Source organism: Macrobrachium nipponense, chromosome 7 (assembly GCF_015104395.2).
Source record: "Macrobrachium nipponense isolate FS-2020 chromosome 7, ASM1510439v2, whole genome shotgun sequence".
NCBI classification, from domain to species: domain Eukaryota; kingdom Metazoa; phylum Arthropoda; class Malacostraca; order Decapoda; family Palaemonidae; genus Macrobrachium; species Macrobrachium nipponense.
In genome coordinates this window covers 38,639,096-38,661,640 of record NC_061109.1, presented here as the reverse complement: position 1 = coordinate 38,661,640, position 22,545 = coordinate 38,639,096, and the positions used below count along the sequence as shown (strand labels likewise).

At 42.0% G+C, this 22,545-nt stretch overlaps 1 protein-coding gene across 3 annotated transcripts in view; it reads left to right on the top strand.

Moving 5' to 3' along the window:
- Positions 1 to 22,545, top strand: part of LOC135217297 (uncharacterized) — an 83,497-nt gene that overhangs the window by 14,438 nt on the left and 46,514 nt on the right. For all 3 annotated transcript variants that reach the window (XM_064253055.1, XM_064253053.1, XM_064253052.1), the window contains exon 2: positions 4,704 to 4,900. In XM_064253055.1, the coding sequence (XP_064109125.1) occupies positions 4,740 to 4,900 (161 nt within the window). In that variant the 5' untranslated portion in view covers positions 4,704 to 4,739. The remainder of the gene's footprint in view (positions 1 to 4,703; positions 4,901 to 22,545) is intronic.

Sequence of the window (22,545 nt, the reverse complement as noted above, 5' to 3'; positions counted from 1 at the left end):
TTAATTAATTTATGCACCCTCCGCTCAAAAACTAGTTCTGCATATGAGGTATCGTTAAAAAGCATAACAAAACGTCGTAACCTTGGAATTTGTGTTGTAATCTAACCACAAACTAGTTTTTTTAATTATGTACTGGAAACAAGCAATATGATTTTTCATTATATTGCGCTTTTGGACTGTTTTAAACTGCGCATCCCAAGCTAGTGTATTCATTCGCCCGCAAACTAGTTCGCATATGCGGCGTCACTAAAAAACAAAAAATTCAAAAAATACGAAAAAAAAAGTGTCAAAAATCATCATAACCTCAAAATTTTTGTTGTAATGTAACCAAAAACATATTTTTATTATATACTGTGCTAAACTATAAAGGATTTTTATCATAGCATGCGTTTTTTAAAAGCGTCGTTAACTCGGAGCGTCGGAAGCGTCAGCGTCGTAACCTCGGAACAAGCGTCGTAACCCAGGACGGATTTTCCATTGAATATTTAAGAAAAAGCGTCGTAACCTCGGAACGTCGTAAGCCGGAACCGTCGTAACCCGGGGACCGCCTACATACCTTGAGATTGGCAGATGCACAAGCTAAAAGCCATTTTTTTTCCATGTGCCTCATTTTTAATCCATTTTATTGACTCTCAGCCAATGTTTCCTAGATGGATAAAGTATGGTTTTACATCTAGTTGAATGTAAAATATATCACTTATTATCTCCATGTACAGTTCTTTCATGCTTAGAAGTGTTCAAGATTTTTTTTTTTCACGTAAACCATTGTATTATGACACCCTGTGCATAACTAAATTCCAGCAAGGATGAAGTATTTGACTGAGTTAGAAGCTTTTATTCGCTACACCAGAATGGAATTATAAACTCCAAGAAAACAATAAAGGAAAGAAACAGGCTCCACAAAGAATGTCAAAGAGGTTATGGAATTGTATGAATACATAAAAGAAAACAAAAATGGACGTAAGCATTGGACAAAATATTCATACTTTTAACACCAAATATGTAGGTTGTTATTCCTTTGCTTTTCATAGTGCATTAGGAAAAATACCAAAATGAATATCATTGATGATTGAGTGTGTGTTGGCAAGATTTTAGAACTCATTTAATAACCAGTTTAGGACCTGCCATTTAGGCAATTGCTACTTATTCTTTAGCGAAGCTATGTTGCTAAGTCAGCTGGGCAAAGCCTAAGCCTAGCCAACAAACTTAGGCTATGGTTAAGCTAGGCTAGGCTAGGAAAATTAATCGGACAACACTTCCAATAGACTAGAGTTGTTTAACATATCTTTGTTTCTCTTTAAGGTAGGATTATGATTATAACTTTTAAAGATTTCTGTTTTGCTTAGAATTAGGATTATAGTTTTTTAAAGATTTCCTTGTTACTAAAAGGTTTTTTGATAGTTTACCATATTTTTATTTCCACTTGAAAATTTCATGAGAAATGTTTAATACTTCTTTTTTCCAAAAGTCCATCATGTGTCTGAAGTCTGGCAAAGATAAAAAGCTGGCCAGAGTTAAAAAAATATCTAGTCACTTCAACCTGAAAACAAGGCAAAGCTTAGTCAAGTCTGGGCATCTAATCTAGGCTGTTCCTATTCAAGAAAGTTAAGCAAGAATTTGACAATTGAATTGCCAAACTTCTTGCAATTTATTAGTTGTTACAAAGTAACTTTAGGCAAACTCTTAGTCTGACTTGTAGCCTACTCTTTCTAATTGGATTCTTCTTTACAGTCACTTTATAGCAATTCATTGACTTATCCTCATCCACCTTTATGAAAACAAACTTCTTTCATTCCTGGCATTGACAAGCCATTGCTGTGTTTTGAGGCAAGTTCTCCAACTAAAGGGCATGGACCTCTCTCCAATGGTAGAACTGTCTGTGCTTATGAGGAGCTTTGTACAGTCTTGCCCATTCTGCAAACTTGGGCCTCTAGAGTTGGATGTGACTCATGTTGTAGGTAGCGTCCTCATGGTTAAGAATCCTTTTTCTTCCCTACTATTTTTATCTTTGGCAAAGCATGTTGGAGAGTTGCATGGCATCTTGTATCAAGTTCAACATTTGGAGGACTGGTTCATTCTATTATAACAAAAAACTCAGAACCTATCCATTTCTAACAACAGATTTGAGAGTCTCCCTGATCCTTCCTTTTGAGAATTAATTGGTGCTGATCAGGCTGAGATGATTTTGTGCCTAAATTGAGCTTTGTGGTAATATCTGAAAAGGACTGACCATCTTTGGCTTAAGGTTTGGGACCTATTTGTTAGTTGGTAGGCTCAAGCTGGGGGTGCCTAAAAACTCAATGCTTCTTGAGATGATTAAGCAACAGTATTGGTCATCTGGTGAGGGAGCAACAACTATCCAGTCTGGGTTAGAGCTCATGAAATCAGACCACCTTTAAACCTCATTCCTTTTAAGGGATGTCCCTTAGTCTTTGGATGCTTTCTCCCTTAGGACCTGTGGTGGCTACTCAAGCTCGACACGGACAGGGGTGCATCGCGCCTAAGGCAAACGGTGATATTAGGGTGGAGTTGAAAGAATAAGTGACTGACACCTCTTTTCTTTCTATCATTTTGAACCAACAAGTCAGCCATCAGGCAGAGTACTTGCTGGAACAGGCAATGATGCAGGTGTGTTCAACAGCAAAATGCTCTGTCTTTGAGTTTCAGCTTGAAATATGTGACTTCCTCTTCTCCCTTTTTAACTTTTTGTATTATATTCACATCGTCAAGATAGTATAACTCTCTACTAACCCATACTTCATCTTCCTTAGGGAAAGAATTTTATTTGTTTGCATTCTCATAGATTAAGAGTTCAGACAAACTTTCTTTGGATCCAGGCCCTGTCAGTCTCTGCATCCCTGTGTGAGGTTGCATATTTAAGGTTGCAGAAGTATAATGGAACCTCGGTTTTCGTACATAATCTGTTCCAGAATAATGTAAATACAGTTGATGCGTTCCAGACCCCCAAAAATATTAGCAAAAAATACATTTTATAGGGAATAAACTGTTTTATATACAGAAAACAATGAGAAATGAATATAAATGACTAATGAAATCAATAAATAAACATTTAACATCACTCTTACCTTTATGGAAAACACTTGGTAGCATATGGAAGACGGAGGTAGCATATGGAAGACGGAGAGGAGGGGAGAGGGAGAAGGAGAGGTTATTGTTTGGAAGGGGAATCTCCCTCCAGAAGGACTTCAGGTATCAAGGACCAATCTGGGATTACTTCTCTTTGTTTTTGACTGGCACTATCTGAGGTTACTTCCCCAATTCATTTTTTACTGGCACTAGGACCAGCTTTAGAGTTACTGGACCCCTGTCACTCAACAAAACTGTCCAGAGACATTTGTTTCTGGCGTTTCTTGAAAATTTGCCTAAAGTTAAACATGACATTATCATTAAACATGTTGGAGACATGGATTACAACTTCTTTGTTGGGATGATAATTCTCCACAAAATTTTTTTACATCGTTCCAGTTTGCAATTATGTCCTTAATCCTTGAAGTAGGCTCATTATGTATGCCCGTTCATTTTCTGAATTTTTCAAACCAGCCTCTGCTGGCCTTAAATTCACCAACAGTAGCTCTTGTTGTAGGCATTTTCTCACTGAGATTGGCACACAACTTCTTCCAATATATTTTGCTATGAGTTCTTTCTCAAATTCTATAGTGTTTCTTGCCATGATGGCTTATGTAGCAGTTGCACTCTAATAAAAAAGCACAAAAAGTACAAAAACAACGAACACAAAAGCAGAATGGGGCATGAAAGAAGAAGGGATGCTTTGTTTTGGTGCTTGATATGGGGCACGGTCATGCGCTGGGCTCCAGATGAAGCATTTCGAGCTTACAAAGACCGAGGGAGCGTACGATAACCAAGACAAAATTTCGCAGAAAAAATCTATGAAAACCGAAGCGAACGAAAAGAGAGCCATACGAAAACCGAGGTTTGACTTTCTAATTGTATTCCCTTCCCATTATTCATGACTTAGAACATGACACATTGGTGGAGATCGAAATATGTCAGTCAATTCCAAGAGATGATATCCAACATTAAGAGTATGCTAATTTGCTTCTCTACAAGGTGATTGTTTATATTATGGAAACAAAAACCAAAGTTTGAAGGCAATTTGTATCCTCCTTGCATATTCAAACTAGAGCTTATTGTCATAATCCAATTTCAAACATCCGTGTACTATAGTCTCTGATGCTGAAGGAAAATTGTTGGTTTACTAGGATATCAGAAAGTTATACTCAAAATATGTTATCTTTTGAGATTTATTCAGCTGCTCAGAAGTTGGCTTATGTGTAACTGGTTTATGACTAAATCTTGTGTGTGGTTGTCACAATTGCACGACTGGGGCACCTGAAAATAGCAAAAGACATCTTTAACATTTTTCAGGGGTATTTTTTAAAATATGAGCTGTAGTAATGGGGAATAATTACAGTAGAATAGTGTGTATATGATGAAATGCAGTGCTGTATTTATTGAAAAATTTCATCCTTAAGAAGCTAATATTGTTCATTTTTATTATAATACTGGACATACTTTATTTGTTTACGTACTTTGATATAATATATAAAAATCTACTCGTATCTGACCTGTAAGTGTAGTACGTATTTGTTCTTTCTTTTCTCTTTGTTATTGTTGAACATCATTCGTAGAATGTAGCATGACAATTGATATTTTTATTGCAGATCCAGATGGCTTCCTAGACTATTATTTTAAGGAGAATGGCCCTACTGAGAGTACTTGAAGGTGTATGTGAATTATATGAAAACTTTCAAAATGATGCAACCAATAAGACACCAGTTCCCAGTAGCTTACAACCTCGAGTAAACATTAAACGTCTTACTTCTGCAGACTTAGCCAGGATCTCAAAGAAGCCTGTTACGTGAGTTCTGACGTGTTGTACAGATCAGGTGTTGACATGGAGTAAAAATCGTTGGTTTAACAAGTGTCCTTCATGGCCTTTCTTTGTAGAGTATAGTAGCGCCAGAATTCAAACTGCTTTGTTGATACTGGTAATTAGTGAATGCAACAGTCCTTTTATGGGAAGAAATCACTTTATATTTTGTCAGTTAACAGTATTTATTCTTCATTTTTAATAGACTCTTAACCTTGCTGTGCTTTCTTGGCCTATCTTTGGAGTATAGTAGCTCCAGAATTCAAACTGCCTAATTACTGGTAATTAGTGAATGCAACAGTCCTTTTATGGGAAGAACCCTTTTTATATTTTGCCATTTTATAGTATTTACTCTTCATTTATAATAGAATCTTAACCTTGCTGTGGTTGATCATCCTTTTTCAGAAAATGAATACAGGCAGTACCCAGTTATCGGTGGACTCGTTTATCAGTGATCCGGTTTTGTGGTGCTCATCTAGCGCCATAAAATCGGCGATTTATGTTGCCATAACAGGCCAAGTTCCGGTTATCTTATGGTGCACCATAAGGCCTTATGGCGCCATAATGGTGCTTATAGCGACGATAACCAGTTATCATGGTGTCATAAATCATAGAGTTTCGTTTAATGGAATTTTTTGCTTATTGGCACCCCCTCGGGAACGGAACCCTTGCCGATAACCAGGGACTGCCTGTATTTATGGCTTTCACATGATTCTTTTGTCTTTATTGAAGGGACTGTTATTCTATCATTTATGCTTGTCACACATTGGCAATTCAAGCACATGCACATTGTAATGGCTGGTGATCATCACTATCATTTGTGAGCCTGGGGCCACAAAAGAACACAAATTATCAGCAGCTTGGTCACATTTGTGATTCAAGGCCGCGTATGTCGTAACTGCCAAAAATTTGCAAATTACAATGCCATTGCGATACATACAGTTACAACAAAATCACCATGAATTGTTACCACGTTGCCGAATTTGGCACTTTACACCAAGTGATACCAGATGTTTTAAATGGATGGTGGATGTCGCAATTTCTAGTTACAATTTGCGCAATCTAGTTACGACAAGTGGCGACACCATCCCATCAGTGTGGTGTATTGCGCAATGACATGACAACAAATGACAGTTGATGTGATCAGACCACATATGTTGTAGAATTAAAAAAAAATGCATGGCTCTAAACTTGGTGACGCAGTAACAATTCTTGGATTGTTGGCGATCTGGCCATAATTACATTGTAATTGTTGTAATTAGCAAATTTTTGGTTTTTACGTTCTATGTGACCTTGAATTACCAATGTGTGACTGAAGCATTTTGATTGTCTCGTCCAGATTTTTCAGACTTTTACCTTCTGATTTTTCTTTCATTTTGAAGTGGTAATTCCAAATCCTGTATGGTTGTGGTCGGTCACACACCACAGCATAAATAGTCATGGATTCATTCAGTAATACTGACTGTTTCAGTGTACAGTGGTCCCCCCGTATTCACGGGGGATGCATACCAGATCCCCCCGTGAATAGTTAGAACCTGCGAATGTTTGGAACCCCTATAAAAACGCTAAAAACAGCCTATTTTGTTAGTTAAAACTCAAGAAAAACCCTCCAAAAATGTTTATACTTGGTTTTTTTAATAGTTTTATCACAAAAAGTACATTTTATGATGAAATTGATAAAAAAACCAGGAATTTGTAGATATTTCTCATAGAAAAATACAGTGGTACCTCGACATACGAAAGTCCCAGCTTACGAAAAATTCAAGTAATGAAAGCAAATGCGAAGATTTTTTTGGCTCTACATACAAAAATAACTCAGGTTACGAAAGGTTGTTGCTGTAAAGTCCCGAGATTCACCCGGACCGCTGAGAACAATTTTAAAACGCACACCACCAACTGAATAGCCTCGCCACCATCCTCCCACTCTCCCATTGGTTCCTGATGCTAGTCACCGCCATAAGATCCTGCTCTCCTGTTGGTCAGCATCTCTCTCATCTTGCTCTATGTAAAGGCGTTCTTCTTCAGCCATTGCTTCGCACCAGCGTTATCGTACGCACGGGGAATTCGTTTGTTCACATATACGATTTCGTTTGTTAACGTAAATTTGTGTCAGTGATTTTGTTGTACTATTTATCGTGTTGTGTGAGAACTTAATTAGTATACTACATAACTTAATTACGTACAGTATAGTCATTGGTCCCAAGAAAGTTCACGGAAAGAAGTGGATGCTTTCTATGCAGACAAAAATGGAGAACTCAAGAATTATGAAGCTGGCATGCGGTTGAGTGTAATCGCTAAGGAATACGGCCGAAATCCGTCGACGATAGGCACCATCCTTAAGCAGGAGGAAGCAATCAAAGCAGCTACACCTTCCAAGGGCGTGACTATTTTGTCCAACAAGAGGAGCCACGTGCATGACGAGGTGGAGAGGCTGCTTCTTCTATGGATTGAGGACAAAGAAATTGCTGGCGATACGATAACCGAGACGGCAATCTGCCAGAAGGCCAGGGCTATTTTCGGCGATTTGATTGCCCAGGCCGAAGACGACGGAGGAGAAGGGACATCGACGGCAACCCCAGACTTCAAGGCTTCGCGGGGTTGTTTTGATAAATTCTGTAAACGGACTGGCATCCATTCGGTGGTGAAGAAATTGAAATATTGTAAAAAAATGTAAAGTATAAAAAAGTAAAAACAAATGTAAAAATCAAAAAGAGAAAAAAAAAAAATTTAATTTTAAGTTTTTCGTAAAGTTAAGTGTTAACGTTTTGTGCCATTTGTTAATGTGTTTCGTAAAGTTTAGTGTTAATGTTTCCTGACATTTTTTAATGTGTTTAGTAAAGTTAAGTGTACGTACAAGTTTTCTGCCATTTGTCCTCCTCCCCTGTCGCCACTTTCGGAGATCGCCTCACTCGAAAGGTAAGGTTAAACATTTTACTGCATACGTACGTGTGTACGTACAGTATTTCTTGTATACCATGTACACTAATACGTACACTTTATTTACAGGTATGTAGTTCATATTAGTAGTATATATGTATTTTAAGTTAGGTATTGAATGGTCCAAATTGTTGTATTTCATTGTTTATTGGTCAATTTAGCTTTATTATAAAATTTACGGGGGTGTTTTTTTAGGGCTTGGAATGAATTAGGCAATTTACATGTGAAATGCGGTTCAAGATACGAAAAACTCAGGTTACGCAAACCACCTCGGAACGGATTAATTTTGTATCCTGAGGTACCACTGTACTGCGAATGTGCGAATTTTCTGTGAATAATGCCGGGAAACGTTCCCGAGAGAAATCTGCGAATGTGTTAGTCCGCGAATCCAGAGAATGCGAATACAGGGGGTCCACTGTATCCCTATATTGCTGACCTTGCCATGCAGTTCAGTACTCAAGTTGTCTTTTTGTATGTTTTGTATAAGTAACTTACCCAGTATAATTACATAGCTAAGAGCTTACCTGAAAATTGAAAATTTGCAGTAGCAATAGTTACAGTTCAGATGTAGTTAATATGCCCTGCCACTACTGGGGCTGAGAGAGGGCCTCAATTCATTTTCTGCTGGTTCCTGGTCAACGTCAGTGGTATTAGTTAGCCTTCTTCATTGTCTTTTGTTAATGAATTCGGAGTGCATGGTGAAATACTCTGTTATTCATTCGTGAACAAACCTGCGGTCTTAACAATAGGATAATTTCTACCGCATAGCTGGATCTGGTTAAAAAACAGATGAAAGCAAGGAATCTTGTGATATCTGGCAACGCATGGGTAGATCTTTGACCGCCTGGGCGAGAGTAGTGTTTACCTCTCTTTGCCTTTACCCGGTTCATTGCCTGTTTCACTTGCGTTTAGTGTGTGTGTGTGTGTGTGTGTGTGTTTGGTAGATATTATGGCTTCTTCTGCTCCTTCTCGGCCTCGTCAACATGTGTGCCCCAGAATTCCAGGTTTTTCCGTGTTCTCGTCTTTGGCTTCGGCAGCGGCTGACCCCCACGTCGTGTAATAGGTGCTGTTCTAATTTTTTTACTATGAATCCTTGCATGGGATGCCAGGCATGGCCTTAAGAGCAGTGGAAGTCATTTTATAGCAAGAGAGAACGTTGGAGGGTTTCGACTCTTCCTTCATGGGAAGGTTTTTCTCCCCTTCCTGATGTTTTGGCTCCTGCAGTATTCAACCCCCATAGTAGACTTGTTCCTGTGTCTCCTTCCTTTTCTTCCTTTGATTCGTCACTGGAAGTATCGGGAGGCCACTAGGCTGATGTTTTTAATGTCGCTCCTTCTTCTTCAGGAATTAATTTGATTCCCGGGAAGGGGGAGGCTTTTTTCATCATTCTCATTTCTTCCAGAGTCGGAGGCGTCCAAGATGGCGGTGATTGGAAGACTCTCTGACTAGGGGGTACCCCGTCTGGGGGGGTTGCTTGCGCTTTTTTTGGAGGCTTGCAACTCCCCTCCTCCTCCTCAGGCTGGCCAGGCCATCCCCCCTCCTCCCTGCCTTGTCTTCGTCGGTAGTCGAGGTCAGCCATCTTGTATTGCTCCGTCAGTGATTGGAGCTACTTCTTCGAGTCGGAGGGAAGCTGTGACGTCACGGGATCCATCATTGTGTATTCCTCTGCCAGAGGCGTCTGATTCCCCTTCTCACCGAGGGGAAGCCGTGACGTCATCACCACTTGTGACGTCACTCCCATCGATGAAGTCACTCCCAGTCATCATCTGAGCACTGCCTCTCTCTGTCGTGACATCATCTCTCCCGCCCCGTTCGCTACTTCTCCCTTCCATGTCATCGGAGCCTTCTCTTGCAGATCAGTCTGAGGTTATATGCCAGGCAGTGCTTAAGAGGTTGGACTCTGTTTTGGATGTTAAGTTGGCTGCCTTATCAGTTGGGAGCATTGGAAGGAAACGTGTTGCTTCATCCCCGCCTCCTGCGAAGATATTGCTTAAGGAACCAGTACTATCTTCTCCCTCTTCCCCCTCTGCGCCACGTCGGCATATCAAGCGTTGAAAGGCTAAGGATTTTGCTCTTTCTTCGCCTACGAGGGAGGAACTACGAGGACGTGTTCCCAAGAATGTTGGTGTTTCGGAGAGTATTAGTGGCTTCGTCCTCTGCATCGAATCGCAGGCGTGTTGCAACTTCCCCCGTCCGTGCACGTCTCGAGTGATGCAACCTCCACGTCCATGCACATCGCGAGCATGTTGCAACCTACCCTGAGAGTGTAGTGTATCTTCCCTTGTGTATTCTGCAGCGGCTGCTTCATCCTCTGCATCGAATCATGGGCATGTTGCAACTTTCCCCGTCCGTGCACGTCTCGAGTATGTTGCAACCTCCCCCGTCCATGCACATCGCGAGCGTGTTGCAACCTCCCCTGTCCGTGCATATGATGCAAGTGCTACTTCTTCTCCAAGGCCTATTTGTCGGCGTAAGGATCTCAAGGCACCTGTCAATAGGTCGAAGGTGGTGAGCGTGAAGTTGCTGCAGCAGGAGTGTTTGCCTGCCCCTCGTACTAATGCTTCTTAGAGTTCGATTCTTGAGGATTCTCCTTCAATCTTGAGTGTTCAGGATTCCTCTCTAACTCACGTTCGTAAGTCGGCCACGCCTGTGACCATTCACAGACATATTAATGAATCATCTGTCGGAGGAGAACGTAGTGATGTTCGTAGTGTATAGTGGGTTCGTCTTGGGAGCCGACGCGTGGACCCAACCCAGACAGGTTAGTTGGTGTTTCAGGCTGTTTGGCTGCTGATCCTACCGTTAATTTTAATGAAGAAGGTACCTTAGAGGAGCCTACACATCCTTCTCATCCTTCTCATCATCGGTCTCTGTTGCCAGAGCAGGAGGAGGGAGACATGCAAGAATTTTTGTCTTCCTTTTCAGAAGTTGTTGATCTCATTTGTTGGTTCAACAATTTGGAAAGTAGGTCTCAGGCTCGGTTGTCTTCCCTCCTTCTTACTTTAGATGCCTTGGTGGGAGCTATGCAGGATCCCAAATCTTCTCTCCAGCTTCCTTGGGGTTAACGCCTCTGTTTCAGACTGGGACGGTTCACTTCGCTTTAGAGGCTCTGCCAAGCTACTACTCCCTCTTCTCACGGGGCTAGGAAGTACTATGCTACGAGCTCTACTTTTTTTATGTCGCGCCATCTTAACACAGATGTCATTCGCCGGAAGCCAGGATTGACTTTGGAGCAGGTGTGGCCGTTGGCTCCATCCTTGTCTCTGCAGAATGCTTCAGCATTGGAATCTATGGCAGCCTCCATGTTGCTCACAGTTTCTTGGCTGGACTTCTGCTCTGTGGTCATTACCAAGATAGCTTCTGACAGGTCCCCAAAAGAGTTGGTGACTGCTTCCTCTCTTGCCAATCTGTTGTAGTCCGGAGGCAAGGCGTTTTCGTATATGGCTCACCTTAGTGTTAATTTATGGGCTATCCTTCTGCTGATTAGAATGTAATAGGCCAGCGTCGGGCTGACACCAAAGAAAGACTGGTGCACCAGGCCATGTCTAAGTCGGAGTCTCATCCTTGGAGATATCTGGCTCCTCCTCCTCCCCCTGTCCAGCAGTAGTCAAGAAGATCGTCGCCTGGTTGGCCATCGAGGAATTCGAGTTCGGCAGGGCCTTCCCGTTTGACTCAGCCTTGGTCAGAGGATCAACGTCCCTTTCGTTCTCATTCCTTTAGGCCAAGATGGAGCCCAAGGGGCAGAGGTAATGGGGCCCTCGGTAGGTCAGGTGCCTCTCCTTTGCCACGGAGGGTGATGCCTTGCGGGCCATTGGGCCAAGTGGCAGAGTTGTGGGCGTAGAAGTGGGTGGTAGATACCCTTCGGGTGGGGTACCTACTGCCATTCGATTTCTCTCTCCCTCTGTCAGACAAACCGCAGCTCACGAAGGCATATCCTCCAGATTCTCTGAAGTTCTTGGCTCTTCGGGAGGAGGTGCAGAAGATGCTGGACAAATTGCGATAAAAGAAGTGGTGCGCCCGTCTCCATTTTACAGTCACATCTTCTTGGTGCTCAAGGCGTCGGGAGGATGGAGACCTGTGATAGACTTATCCACCTTGAATCACTTCATCAGGAAGACACGGTTCAAGATGGAGGCCCCGCGTTCGGTGTTGGCAGCCGTGAGGGAAGGCGACTTCATGCTGTTGATACACTTAAGGAACTCATACTTCCAAATCCCTGTTTATCTGATGTCCAGGAAATTCCTTCGCTTCTCTCTTGGGAACAAGGTCTTCAAGTTCAAAGTCCTATGCTTTGGGCTGACAACAGCCCCTCAAGTGTTCGCAAGGGTCCTCTCTCGTGTCAAGTTGGGCCCATGCTCAGGGGATCTGTTTGCTGAGGTACCTCGACGGTTACTTGATTTTGGCAGTTTCCAGGTAAGAGCTGCTGCAGGACAAGGATCGTCTACTTCAGTTCTGTCTGGAACTGGGCATCGCAGTTAACCAGAAAATTTCAAACCTCGTACCAAGTCAAAGGATTCTCTACGTGGGCATGGTCATCGATACGACAGTGGCAAAAGTTTTCCCGTTGGACCAGAGATTGTAGAAGTTGCGGGTGGGGGCACGCGTCTTCCTGTTGGAACCACATCAGTCAGCTCATCACTGGCAGGTTCTTCTGGGAGTGTTGTCATCCCTGAAGAAGCTGGTCCCTCATGGGCATCTTCTTCTTCAGTCTCTGCAATGGAGACTGGGAGAATTCTGGTCTTCTGGCGGGGGACTCACCCCTGTTAATGTTTCTTCTGTCTCTGAAAGTGAGAGAAGACCTTCGTTGGTGATTGGATGACCAGAATCCTTCGAAGGGTGTCCCTCTGCGTTCTCTTCCACCGGACTTCCTTCTGTTCCCAGACGCCTCCCTCGCAGGTTGGGCGGCCTTATGTAGGTGACCTCATCGCTTCAGGCGTTTGGAGGACAAGCAGCAACATATCAACGTCTTGGAGTTGAAGGTAGCCTTCCTGGGTCTGAAGAAGTTTTGGGAGAAGGTAGAGTGTCATTCTGTCGTTCTCATGTCGGACAACACCATGGTTGTCCGACTTCACGCCTTGACTGTCAAGGTTCAGCAGTGGGTGGTCAGCAGTTAGGTAGAGCTTGCAGCCAGGTATATCCCAGGCAAACTGAATGTGGCTGCAGTCAAACTCAGTTGTCGGGATCAGATCCTAACACTGAGTGGTCGCTTCATCAAGTGGTAGAAGACAAGCTTTTCCAGGTTTTGGATAGACCCATGTTGGACCTTTTTGTGACTCGCTTCAACAGGAAGCTGGAGATATTCTGTTCAGTGGTCCCAGATCCTTTAGCATTGGCAGAGGATGCATTCCAACATCCCTGGGACAACCTGGAGGTGTATGCCTTCCCTCCGTTTTGTTTGATCCGTCAAGTTCTGAACAGGCTAATAAGTTCACAGGGTCTCAGGATGACTTTGGTAGCCCCTCTGTGGCCTCAAACGGAGTGGTTCCTAGATCTGCTGTAGTTGTTGTCAGAGGTTCCAAGGGAGATTTCCCCCTTGGCGACATCTCCTGTGTCAGCCCTATGCAGAAGTGTTCCACCAGTCAGTAGAATCCCTGTCTTTTCACGGTTGGAGACTTTCAAGTTTCTCCTCTGAGCGAGAGGCTTTTCTCAGAAGGACGGCAGGGCATATGTCCAACGGTCTCAGAAAGTCGACCTCCGCGGTTTCCAAGGCATTAAGCGATCTACTGTGATTGGTGTAGTAACGGTTTTTCTCCACTCGCCATTAAAGGCTACAGGGCAGCCCTGAGTTTGGTGTTACGCCTTAAAGGTATCGACATCTCCTCTTCCTGGGAACTTTCCTTGCTAGTTAAGTGGTTTGAACAGTTGAGTTCTCCTAGAGAGCTCGAGCCTCAGATGTGGGATGTTTCCTTGGTTCTCAAGAACTTCACTAAGGGTCCATATGAGCCCTTGTGTCACTCATCTGACAGGAACTTGATGCTCAAGGCAGTTTTCCTTCTGGCCTTGGCATCTTCCAAGAGGGTAGGAGAGCTCCACGATCTGAGCTATGAGGTGAAGTATGCCAGGGGTTGGGGGTCGTTGTCCTTCGAATTTGTCCCGGAATTCGTGGCCAAGACCCAAAATCCCTCTGTGCACTATTACAGGTTCACTTCATTTTCCATTCCATCACTGAATGACTTGTGGGTGGTGATGCTCAAGAGCATTTGTTGTGCCCTGTTTGGGCTCTGGGTTGCTATCTTAAAAGGACTCGGCACTTTGGACCAGGCTGCCGCAGACTTATTGTTTGGACAGTCTGTACAAGAAAAAGGTGTCTAGGAATACTATCTCATTTGGGATACGGGAAGCCATCAGACAGGCATACTTGTCTCTTGATGATTCCACTACCAGGCTAGAGTGCATGACGTTAGTGGTATTGGTCACTCTCTGACTTTCAATAAGAACTTGGCTGTACATAGATGGCTGAGCGCTGGTACTTGGTTACGCCAGTCCACATTCGCCTCTTTCTATCTTAAGGATGTTGCCCATAGATCTGCAGACATGTTTTCCCTGGGTCCTGTGGTGACTGCCCAACAGGTTGTGTACTCATAGTTGCCCCTAACAGGGCACTTTTGTATCTTTCCTAAGATGATTGTGTGGATGAGAGAAGGAGTGAGTTGGCTGGTCTCCTTTCTCTTGAACTTTTCATTCTTCCTTCGGGCGGGTTAAGGAATAGACACGTCATTCGCTGGACTGGTCTGACATAGTAAGTAAGTTAGTCATACTGATAGTGTGGTCACTTATTATGCAAATGTCAAACCCTCTATTCGGTAGCATATGCTCCACTCCTAGGCAAGGAGGAGTTGAGAGTAGTACAAACCCTGGTGTGTTGGTTTGCTATTATACAGTCAAAGTTTCTCTTTGACTGTCTAATACAATGGTTCTCCCATATATCATTATACATCACTCAGGGTCTGAGTGGTTAGATATCAATTTATCTAGCTTCTCAACGGGCTTCAGGCCCTCTCCAGAAGTCATTCCTTCTGGAAGCTGGACTGGTAGGTAAGCCCCCAGTCAGTCTAGGATGTCTTGTACCTCCCTCCAAGTATGAGTCTATCCTATTGTTAAGACTGAAGGTTTGTTCGGGTATGAACAAATGGCAAATTTTCTAAGACAATTTTTATTTTTCATAGCTACAAACCTGAGGTCTTAACATTATACTGCCTGCCTCTAGCCGCCCCTCTGTTTGTTAAGACATCCTGAGTTGGGAAAGACTGATGCGTGATATTAGGTGAATGGTCTTCGACCATCCTTCACCCGATCTACGCATGCGTTGCCAGATATCACAAGATTCCTTGCTTTTGTCTGTTTTTTAACCGGATCCAGCTAGGCGCTAGAAATTATCCTATTGTTAAGACCTCAGGTTTGTAGCTATGAAAAATACAAATTGACTTAGAAAATTTGTCACTTTTGATTTGCAGTAGCGTATTCATTTCATAATGTCTGATTCTAGCACTACAAGTGTTAGGTTTTGTGTAAAAGGATGCAGAACTAGATTAGCTAAATCTTGTTACTCTCCGTATACCATATGTATTATATGTAGTGGTCACGAGTGTAAGAAGGAGGCCACTTGTACTGAATGGGATAACAAGCAATGGAAGACTTCAATTTGCAGAATTGGTAGAAGAGTGCGATTACTTCGTCCTTTGATTCCTGTTTCCTCCCCAATCCTTTCCCCTTCTGCTCCTGTGTCACTAACTCCTGTTCCAGGTTCTTTTGCTCCTGCTCTCAACATCATTGCCAGCCTTGAATCAAAATTCGACAAGAAGTTAGAGGCTGTTTTCAGTCCCCAGTCCTTATGTAATGTGGTTTCACCTCCTGCTTTGTTGGCTTCTCCGTCACGCTCAACTTGGGATAGCCCAGAGTTAATCCCTTATCTGGACCACCCGTTTGCGACTTCTAAACATAGGACTGAGCCTCATTGACATTCATCTTCATGTGCAAAATCCCGTTATGTTTCGGAATTGCCTTCTACCCCTGACGTCTTTCGTCGCCTGATGTTGTACATCTTTCTCGTTCGACTGAATGCTCAGCGCCAGGACCAGAGCGGCTGTTGACTCCCACAGCTGAGCCGACACCAGCTTCTCGCTGTGTATCAAATACATTGACCATGGACCCTTCATTCGCTCCCCACAAACGACAGCTGGAAGACTTCAAGTCTTTTCTGAAGAAAACTAGCGCATCTGCAAATTTTCACAGGGAAATTAGATACACCACAATATGAGGCCAACAGTGGAATGCAAATTTCTGAAAAGCAAACAACAGGGGTATTACTGTAAAAGTAAAGTAGTTAAAATGAGTTACCTAGATAAGATACAAGCTATAAAAGAAGCGACGTGGATGGTATAGCTAAGAGCTTCCTACCTACAGCAGCCTAAAAATTGAAGATTTGCAATAGTGCTAGTTTCGGTTCAGATGCATTTAATATACCCCCGCCCACTGCTGGGGCTTTAGATGGAGTTTTCTTCAGAAAAGACATGAAGTCTTCCAACTGTCGTTTGCGGGGAGTGAGCGAAGGGTCCGTGGCCAATGTATTACGCTTATTTTCTGGTCCAGTTTATTCTTTTATTATTTTTATGTTTATTACAAGATTCATTCATGCCAGCTCATCAGTGATTCATTCTCCTGCTAATTTTAATTAAGGGCTTTGGACTAATGTGTTCAAAGTACTGTTTCCAGTGTTGCATTATTGGCTTTTCTCATCTTCATCCTGTATGCCTTTCTATTCACTTCCCTGCATTTCCATACCAAGAACTTTTGCCATCTGCTACATGTTCTGTAGTCTCTACCTTCAACTTTTTCATTCTGTGATTATTAACACTTCTTTATAATGTTTGAAATACATAATTGCTTTTTAAATTTCCATTTTTTTTATAGGAGGTATGCTTTGGTTGTTTTAACAGTGAACCCTCTTTTTAGTGACTTCATTGATATAAGCCATCAAACTTTAATAGATTAATATTTAACCATTGTATTTACTAGATTTTCAGTGTTAGATTTTGCATGTTGGTTTCTTTCTACAAAACATTGTCCTCCCATCAAATCCTGAAACCTATTCTGTCTGCTCCAATGTGTCCTTTTATAGGTCCTCACTAGTAAACACTTTTACTTTAGGAATTCTGTCATCCCAGAATTTGTATGTAGAGTGTACTGAAAGCAGCTATTACCATCTTTCAATAGTATGTATGTATTATCCATTCCCTTTATTCATCCTGCCACTCTTTCTTATGCCATTTTATATTCAACTATCATGCTAACACCATAGTGTCATGTATTAACATCCATTCTACCAGAATTTATGTATTTCTCTGTCATTTCCATCAGTTTTTGTTTTCTCTACCATAATAACACCTATGTTTCATAAACTTATAGGGGGTTATTGCTGCCAGTACACCTCACCATCCCTACAGCCCCCAGCTGCAATCCCTTCTATACCTTTGCAAATTCTTTTTATTCCAAATTACTTTATACCGTGTCCTAACAGTTGCTTCATGTTGCAACTGGGTTTTCCTCCTGTTCCACATTTAAAACTTTTTCACTCTTCATTTCCCTTTGAGCACTGAATGATCTCATAATTCCCAGCAATTGGCCTTTGGCCTAAATTTTATTTTCATACATTCAACTTCCCTGTCAGATATATACTTAGCTATAGACTCCGTCGTCCCCGATAGAAATTCGAATTTCGCGGCACACGCTACAGGTAGGTAGGTCAGGTGATCTACCGGCCTGCCGCTGGGTGGCAGGAATAGGAACTATTACCTTCTAAGGACAGATTTTTCTCTATCGTTTGGACTGTAAACATACGTTTACGGTTCCTCCTGATTTGATTTTCGTGTTTCATCGCCATCGATCTTCTGGGCTGTCTTTTGCAGGGAAGTACTGGGTCTTTGGTTCGGCATACGCTTTTATTAACTTTTTAATGAATTTCGCTTCGAAATTTCGAAGAAAATACTAAGTGAAACTACCGAAATCATCGGTAGACACTCACATAGTTTGCCATAAAGAGAATTATTAATATTTATTCATTATTACATGTAATAAAGGTTACAACTTTATTAAGGAAATATTAAACTCTAATTTCCTACTTTAGGAAGTCAGAAAAGCATATAACTAGATACGCTTACTTTATAAGCTTTAATAGCGTTTGTGCTAACGAGCAGTTAGAGTATTAGCAGTACTAGTAGTTGTTGCATCCTCATCACCTTCTTACTCCTCAGAAACTACAAATTTATATATGCAAATTGAAGATAAATGGATAGCTCAAATGCAAGCTTTTAAAAGGTAAGAAGTGAATATAGTGTTCCCCCATTGCAATGGAGGGTGCGTCTGATCGGCTCTGTCTCACTCCCAGGTCTAGACCTCTTCCAAGCTCACAAGCCCAGAGGAGAAGGAATGTCGACAACCGCAGGGGGGTTTCAGAGAATCCCCACCGATCAGGCGTCCCCTCGGCAGGTTCTGTAGAACGTCCCAGACTGCCAAGTTCGCCATTGGAAAGGCGTCCTAATGTAATGTGTTCCCCTTATTATTATCGTGTTGACGGATAAGGAGAAGAAAGTTTCAACGGCGTAGATTCAATGAAGATGCAAGATAATCTCGTCGTAGATATCGGAACCTCAGAGAGATATCTTTCGATAACAGTTGCGGTAGAGGCATTGCCCTATCCTGTTTTCGTCCCCCGTACAAATAGACGGAGGCTCTATCCCATGGGGTTTGAAAGAGTTATTTCAACAAATTCCTCATCGGTACATTTATATGAAAATATATCTATTCTGAGAAGAACGAATTAGATATTAAAGAATATATGTTGATCGAATGAATTATGGATCTCGGTTAATGATTAAACATACATATATAATTTTTTAAGCTTCTAGCTCCTAGGACATGAAGCGCCTGAAACGCCTGAAACAAGGCTCGAGGCGCCTGAAGAGCCTGGAACGAGGCGCAAAGTGTCTGAAGAGCCTGAAAGGAGGCGCAAAGCGCCTGAAGAGGCTGAAATGAGGCGCAAGCGCCTTAAAGAGCCTGAAATGAGGGCTCAAAGCGCCTAAAGAGCCTGAAATGAGGCTCAAAGCGCCTAAAGAGGCCTGAATCGAGGCGCAAAGCGCCTGAAGAGCCTTAAGAGAGGCGAAAAAGCATCGGAGGCCTCCTCAAAGGAGTCGCAAATCGCCTGAAGCTCCTGAAAACAGGCTCGGAGTGCCTGAAGCGCCTGAAACGAGGCGAAAAGCGCCTGGAAAACGAGGAGCAAAGCGCCTGAGATGAGGCGCTAAGCGCCTGAAGCTATAAACCAGGATCTTCATCGTATATGGAGTTAGATCCTGATTCTGCGTAAGGTGAAAGACATTCGAGGTTTTCTCCTGATAAGGACGGGAGTTGTTGCACAGGCGGCCGTCGCCCTTCTCAGGATAGTCTTAATGCAAGTAATGGCAAGAGCAAGATCTGTTTTTTTTTTTTTTTTTTTTTTTTCCTGGCGGGGACTCAAGATGTCGCACAGGCGGCCTTAGCCCTTGTCAGGTTAGAATCGGTACTGCTAAAAGCCCTTCACCTTACGGAAGGAGGCGCTCTCCTCCGGTTGCTCATTCTTCTCCCAACTTGATGGACAGGAAATGGAAGATAGATCGGAATTGGAAGCCAATAAGGGAGCAGGTCTCTCAGTTTATAAGACCTTAGCGACCTTTTTTATTGAAAAAAATTAGTTCATTACTAATAAGACGATATTAAAATCTTCCTCCTTCTAAAATAATGCAACCAACCATTTACAGAAAGAGTGGCAATCGTTTGCAAATTGAACAAGGTTCGTACGAGCTCTCATTCATTGATTAGAGGCTCTTCCAGTAATAGAGGCGTAGAATACGGCCTTATCTCCAAGAGAATAAAAATTTGAGGGATTCTCTTCAATCCGAGAGTTTTCATTGCGATCTCTTTCGACTAATGCTAATTCGGGTTTATTGACGAAAAGAACTGAGAGGGCAAAATTTCCATTCTCTCTCCGCATCGGAGAGGAAAGAATGTAGAAGGAAGACTTGCTGCATACGACTGCTGAATGACAAGTCATATACGCATACCATAGTTGCCTTTGTGGTTCGCTACGAAATTATCTATATCCTTACAGGATTTTCCTGGTAAGGACTTCGCTTAAAAAGTTTGTTACGACAATACCTACTCAGCTTCGGTATTTAACAGAGGTGGTTTGGCTTAAATTGGCATTATTGAGAGCTTCCTTAGGCTCGGGAATAATTTTATTATATTCCTTCATTAAATGAAGTAACTGGCAACTCACGATGAATGCAGCCAGGCAGCGAGCGAGACGGCCGGGCTGTCATTGTAAGCGTAAGCCGTAAGGCCAATACAGTACCATCCAGGTCTCGGTCATTAGCAGTCGGTTGCATCTCTCTCTCCAACGGGATGGAATGGTTAACCGTATATTCCCCCTACAATCATGGACTTAGTCTCGAATGGAGGGGATAGTTAAGCTAACATAAATAAAATATTGTCTGCCTTTTGCTAAGAAGCTTTCAATAAGAAAGATATTATAACCTTTCAATGCTGTTTACCGTAGGGAACATTATTAAAGGATTCTAACACAGCAGAACATTATATTATATAATGCTCTCATGCTTACGAAAGCATGGCTTATTAGAATACATGCTTAGTGAGAAGATGGATGTAGTAGAGAATTCACTTTAAGACTACGGTATGGTCAAGTCTTTCGAGAAACGCACACAACCTTTTTAGAATCAGATATTGCTCAAGAGAAGATGGATGAGTGGAATGGGAAACATTCTCTTCGTGGCAGAAATGGTTTCCCTGAATAGAATATAGCTACGTATAGTAAGAGTTTTTTCCGACTCAAGAACGGAATTAACATGTGTAAGGATGTCTGGTACCATAAAGGCACAGATGTTCTGGCACATAAACATAAAGAGTATTAGAAGAAAGCCGCCCGGTCTGAAGCGCCAACCTGGCGCAATGCGCCAGAAGCGCCAGCCTGGCGCAATGAGCCAAGAGCACCATCCAAGATATTTTCTCGTTTTAGTGAGTTATAACATAAGAGTCCAGTAGCCTCTCAGACAGCACGCTCGTAACGGCAAGATTCGTTCCTGATTTCGTTACCCATTTAATCACTTAGGCCAATTCCACGACTCTCTCATATCGCAAAGAGCATTGAGAATCTCTTTTTTTTTCGCTCCTGTTCGCGTTAACAAAGAGAACCTATTTGGAAAAAGAGGTTCGATGCAAGATTTTGCATGTCCGTGAGAACCTTCTCGATCAATGATAATAAAACTGTTATCATATGTTCGAACATTTATTGCAAAGAGTTTGTGACAAACCCTACGGAAAGTCTTCTTCATAGATCTCTTAGCAAGGTAGAAGACGAACAGGCTTCCTGTAGACTGCTTCCTTTTCCTTGAACCAAGAGAAGTAGCAATATACACCATCTTTATTTTATAGAAAGGGGAATAAACTTTAGTTTTTTTTTTTTTTTTTCCCTAAATATTAATGCTTTACAGAATTTAAGATAAATGGCGTCAAAGAAAGAGAGGATAATAACTTTATGCCTCATTTTGGCCTTATGAGGTTGGATTCACAGAGGTCACGTTCTTCTCACAGCATGTTTTGGAAGTCTTTTCCAAGACAGTCTGAATATTCTATAAGCATTTATTACAATGGACCTTAACAACCTCTCCACTCTGAGTCAGTCTTCGTGCAGAGCTGACCAGAAGTGGACATGAATGAGAGGATTTTTAAAGGTGAATGACAATAGTCATAGCCAGGACATAGAATTGCTGTAGATCGTGTTTGATGAAGAGGAAACTGTCCTCTTCCGATAACCTCTGTGAACCACATATAGGTTTTTTCTTCCTTTTCAGGGAAGAATCAACTTTATATATATCTGCTATCAAAGAGCACAGTAAAAGGCTATACTCTGTCTATACAAGGAGAATTAGAGATAGCAGAGGATTAAGATCTTCAGGATCTGATACGATACCTCAATACGACGAAGAGTAGGATATCATGTACTTCGAATGGGATCTTTTGTGGCTTCAGATTCCGTGTTCCGACAAGATGGACTGCTCCTCATCAAACTTCTTTGAGATATTTTATGAGGGAATTCTTTGTTTTCTCTTGGCCCTTAACCCCTTCTTTACCGGTGGGTGAGCAGAATGTAAACATTGCGTTTGCTGCCGAACTGTTTGGAGGGGTGCCGATCGTAAAAATATTTGCCAAAAATACACTAATCAAGACAGGCTAATGAAATTATCAGGTATTATTAGCACTATAATAACGATATTCTGTTAGTTTTATCATCCTACAGGGAAAAAAAAATAAATGATTTATGAAAAAAATGTGAAACTCAGTGTCCCTTGTACAAGGGACACTGGTGGTCGGTAGAGGAAAACTACGGTCTTGAATAGAAATTCGGTCTTACAGAATGTTGGTATATCGCACCTGGAACATGCACATAAAGTATTATCAAAATAGAACCGTAAATAAGCACGTAATAAAAAAAAAAAGAGCAAAAACTAAAGCGAAAGCCCGCCAATAAATATGGAAATCGCAAATTTTATAGTATATCTTTCAAAATTGGTCAATGTCATTTTCTACGTTTTCTAAGATTAGTTTCATCACAGAAAACCAACTTTAGGGGCATCAGGGGTATCTAAACT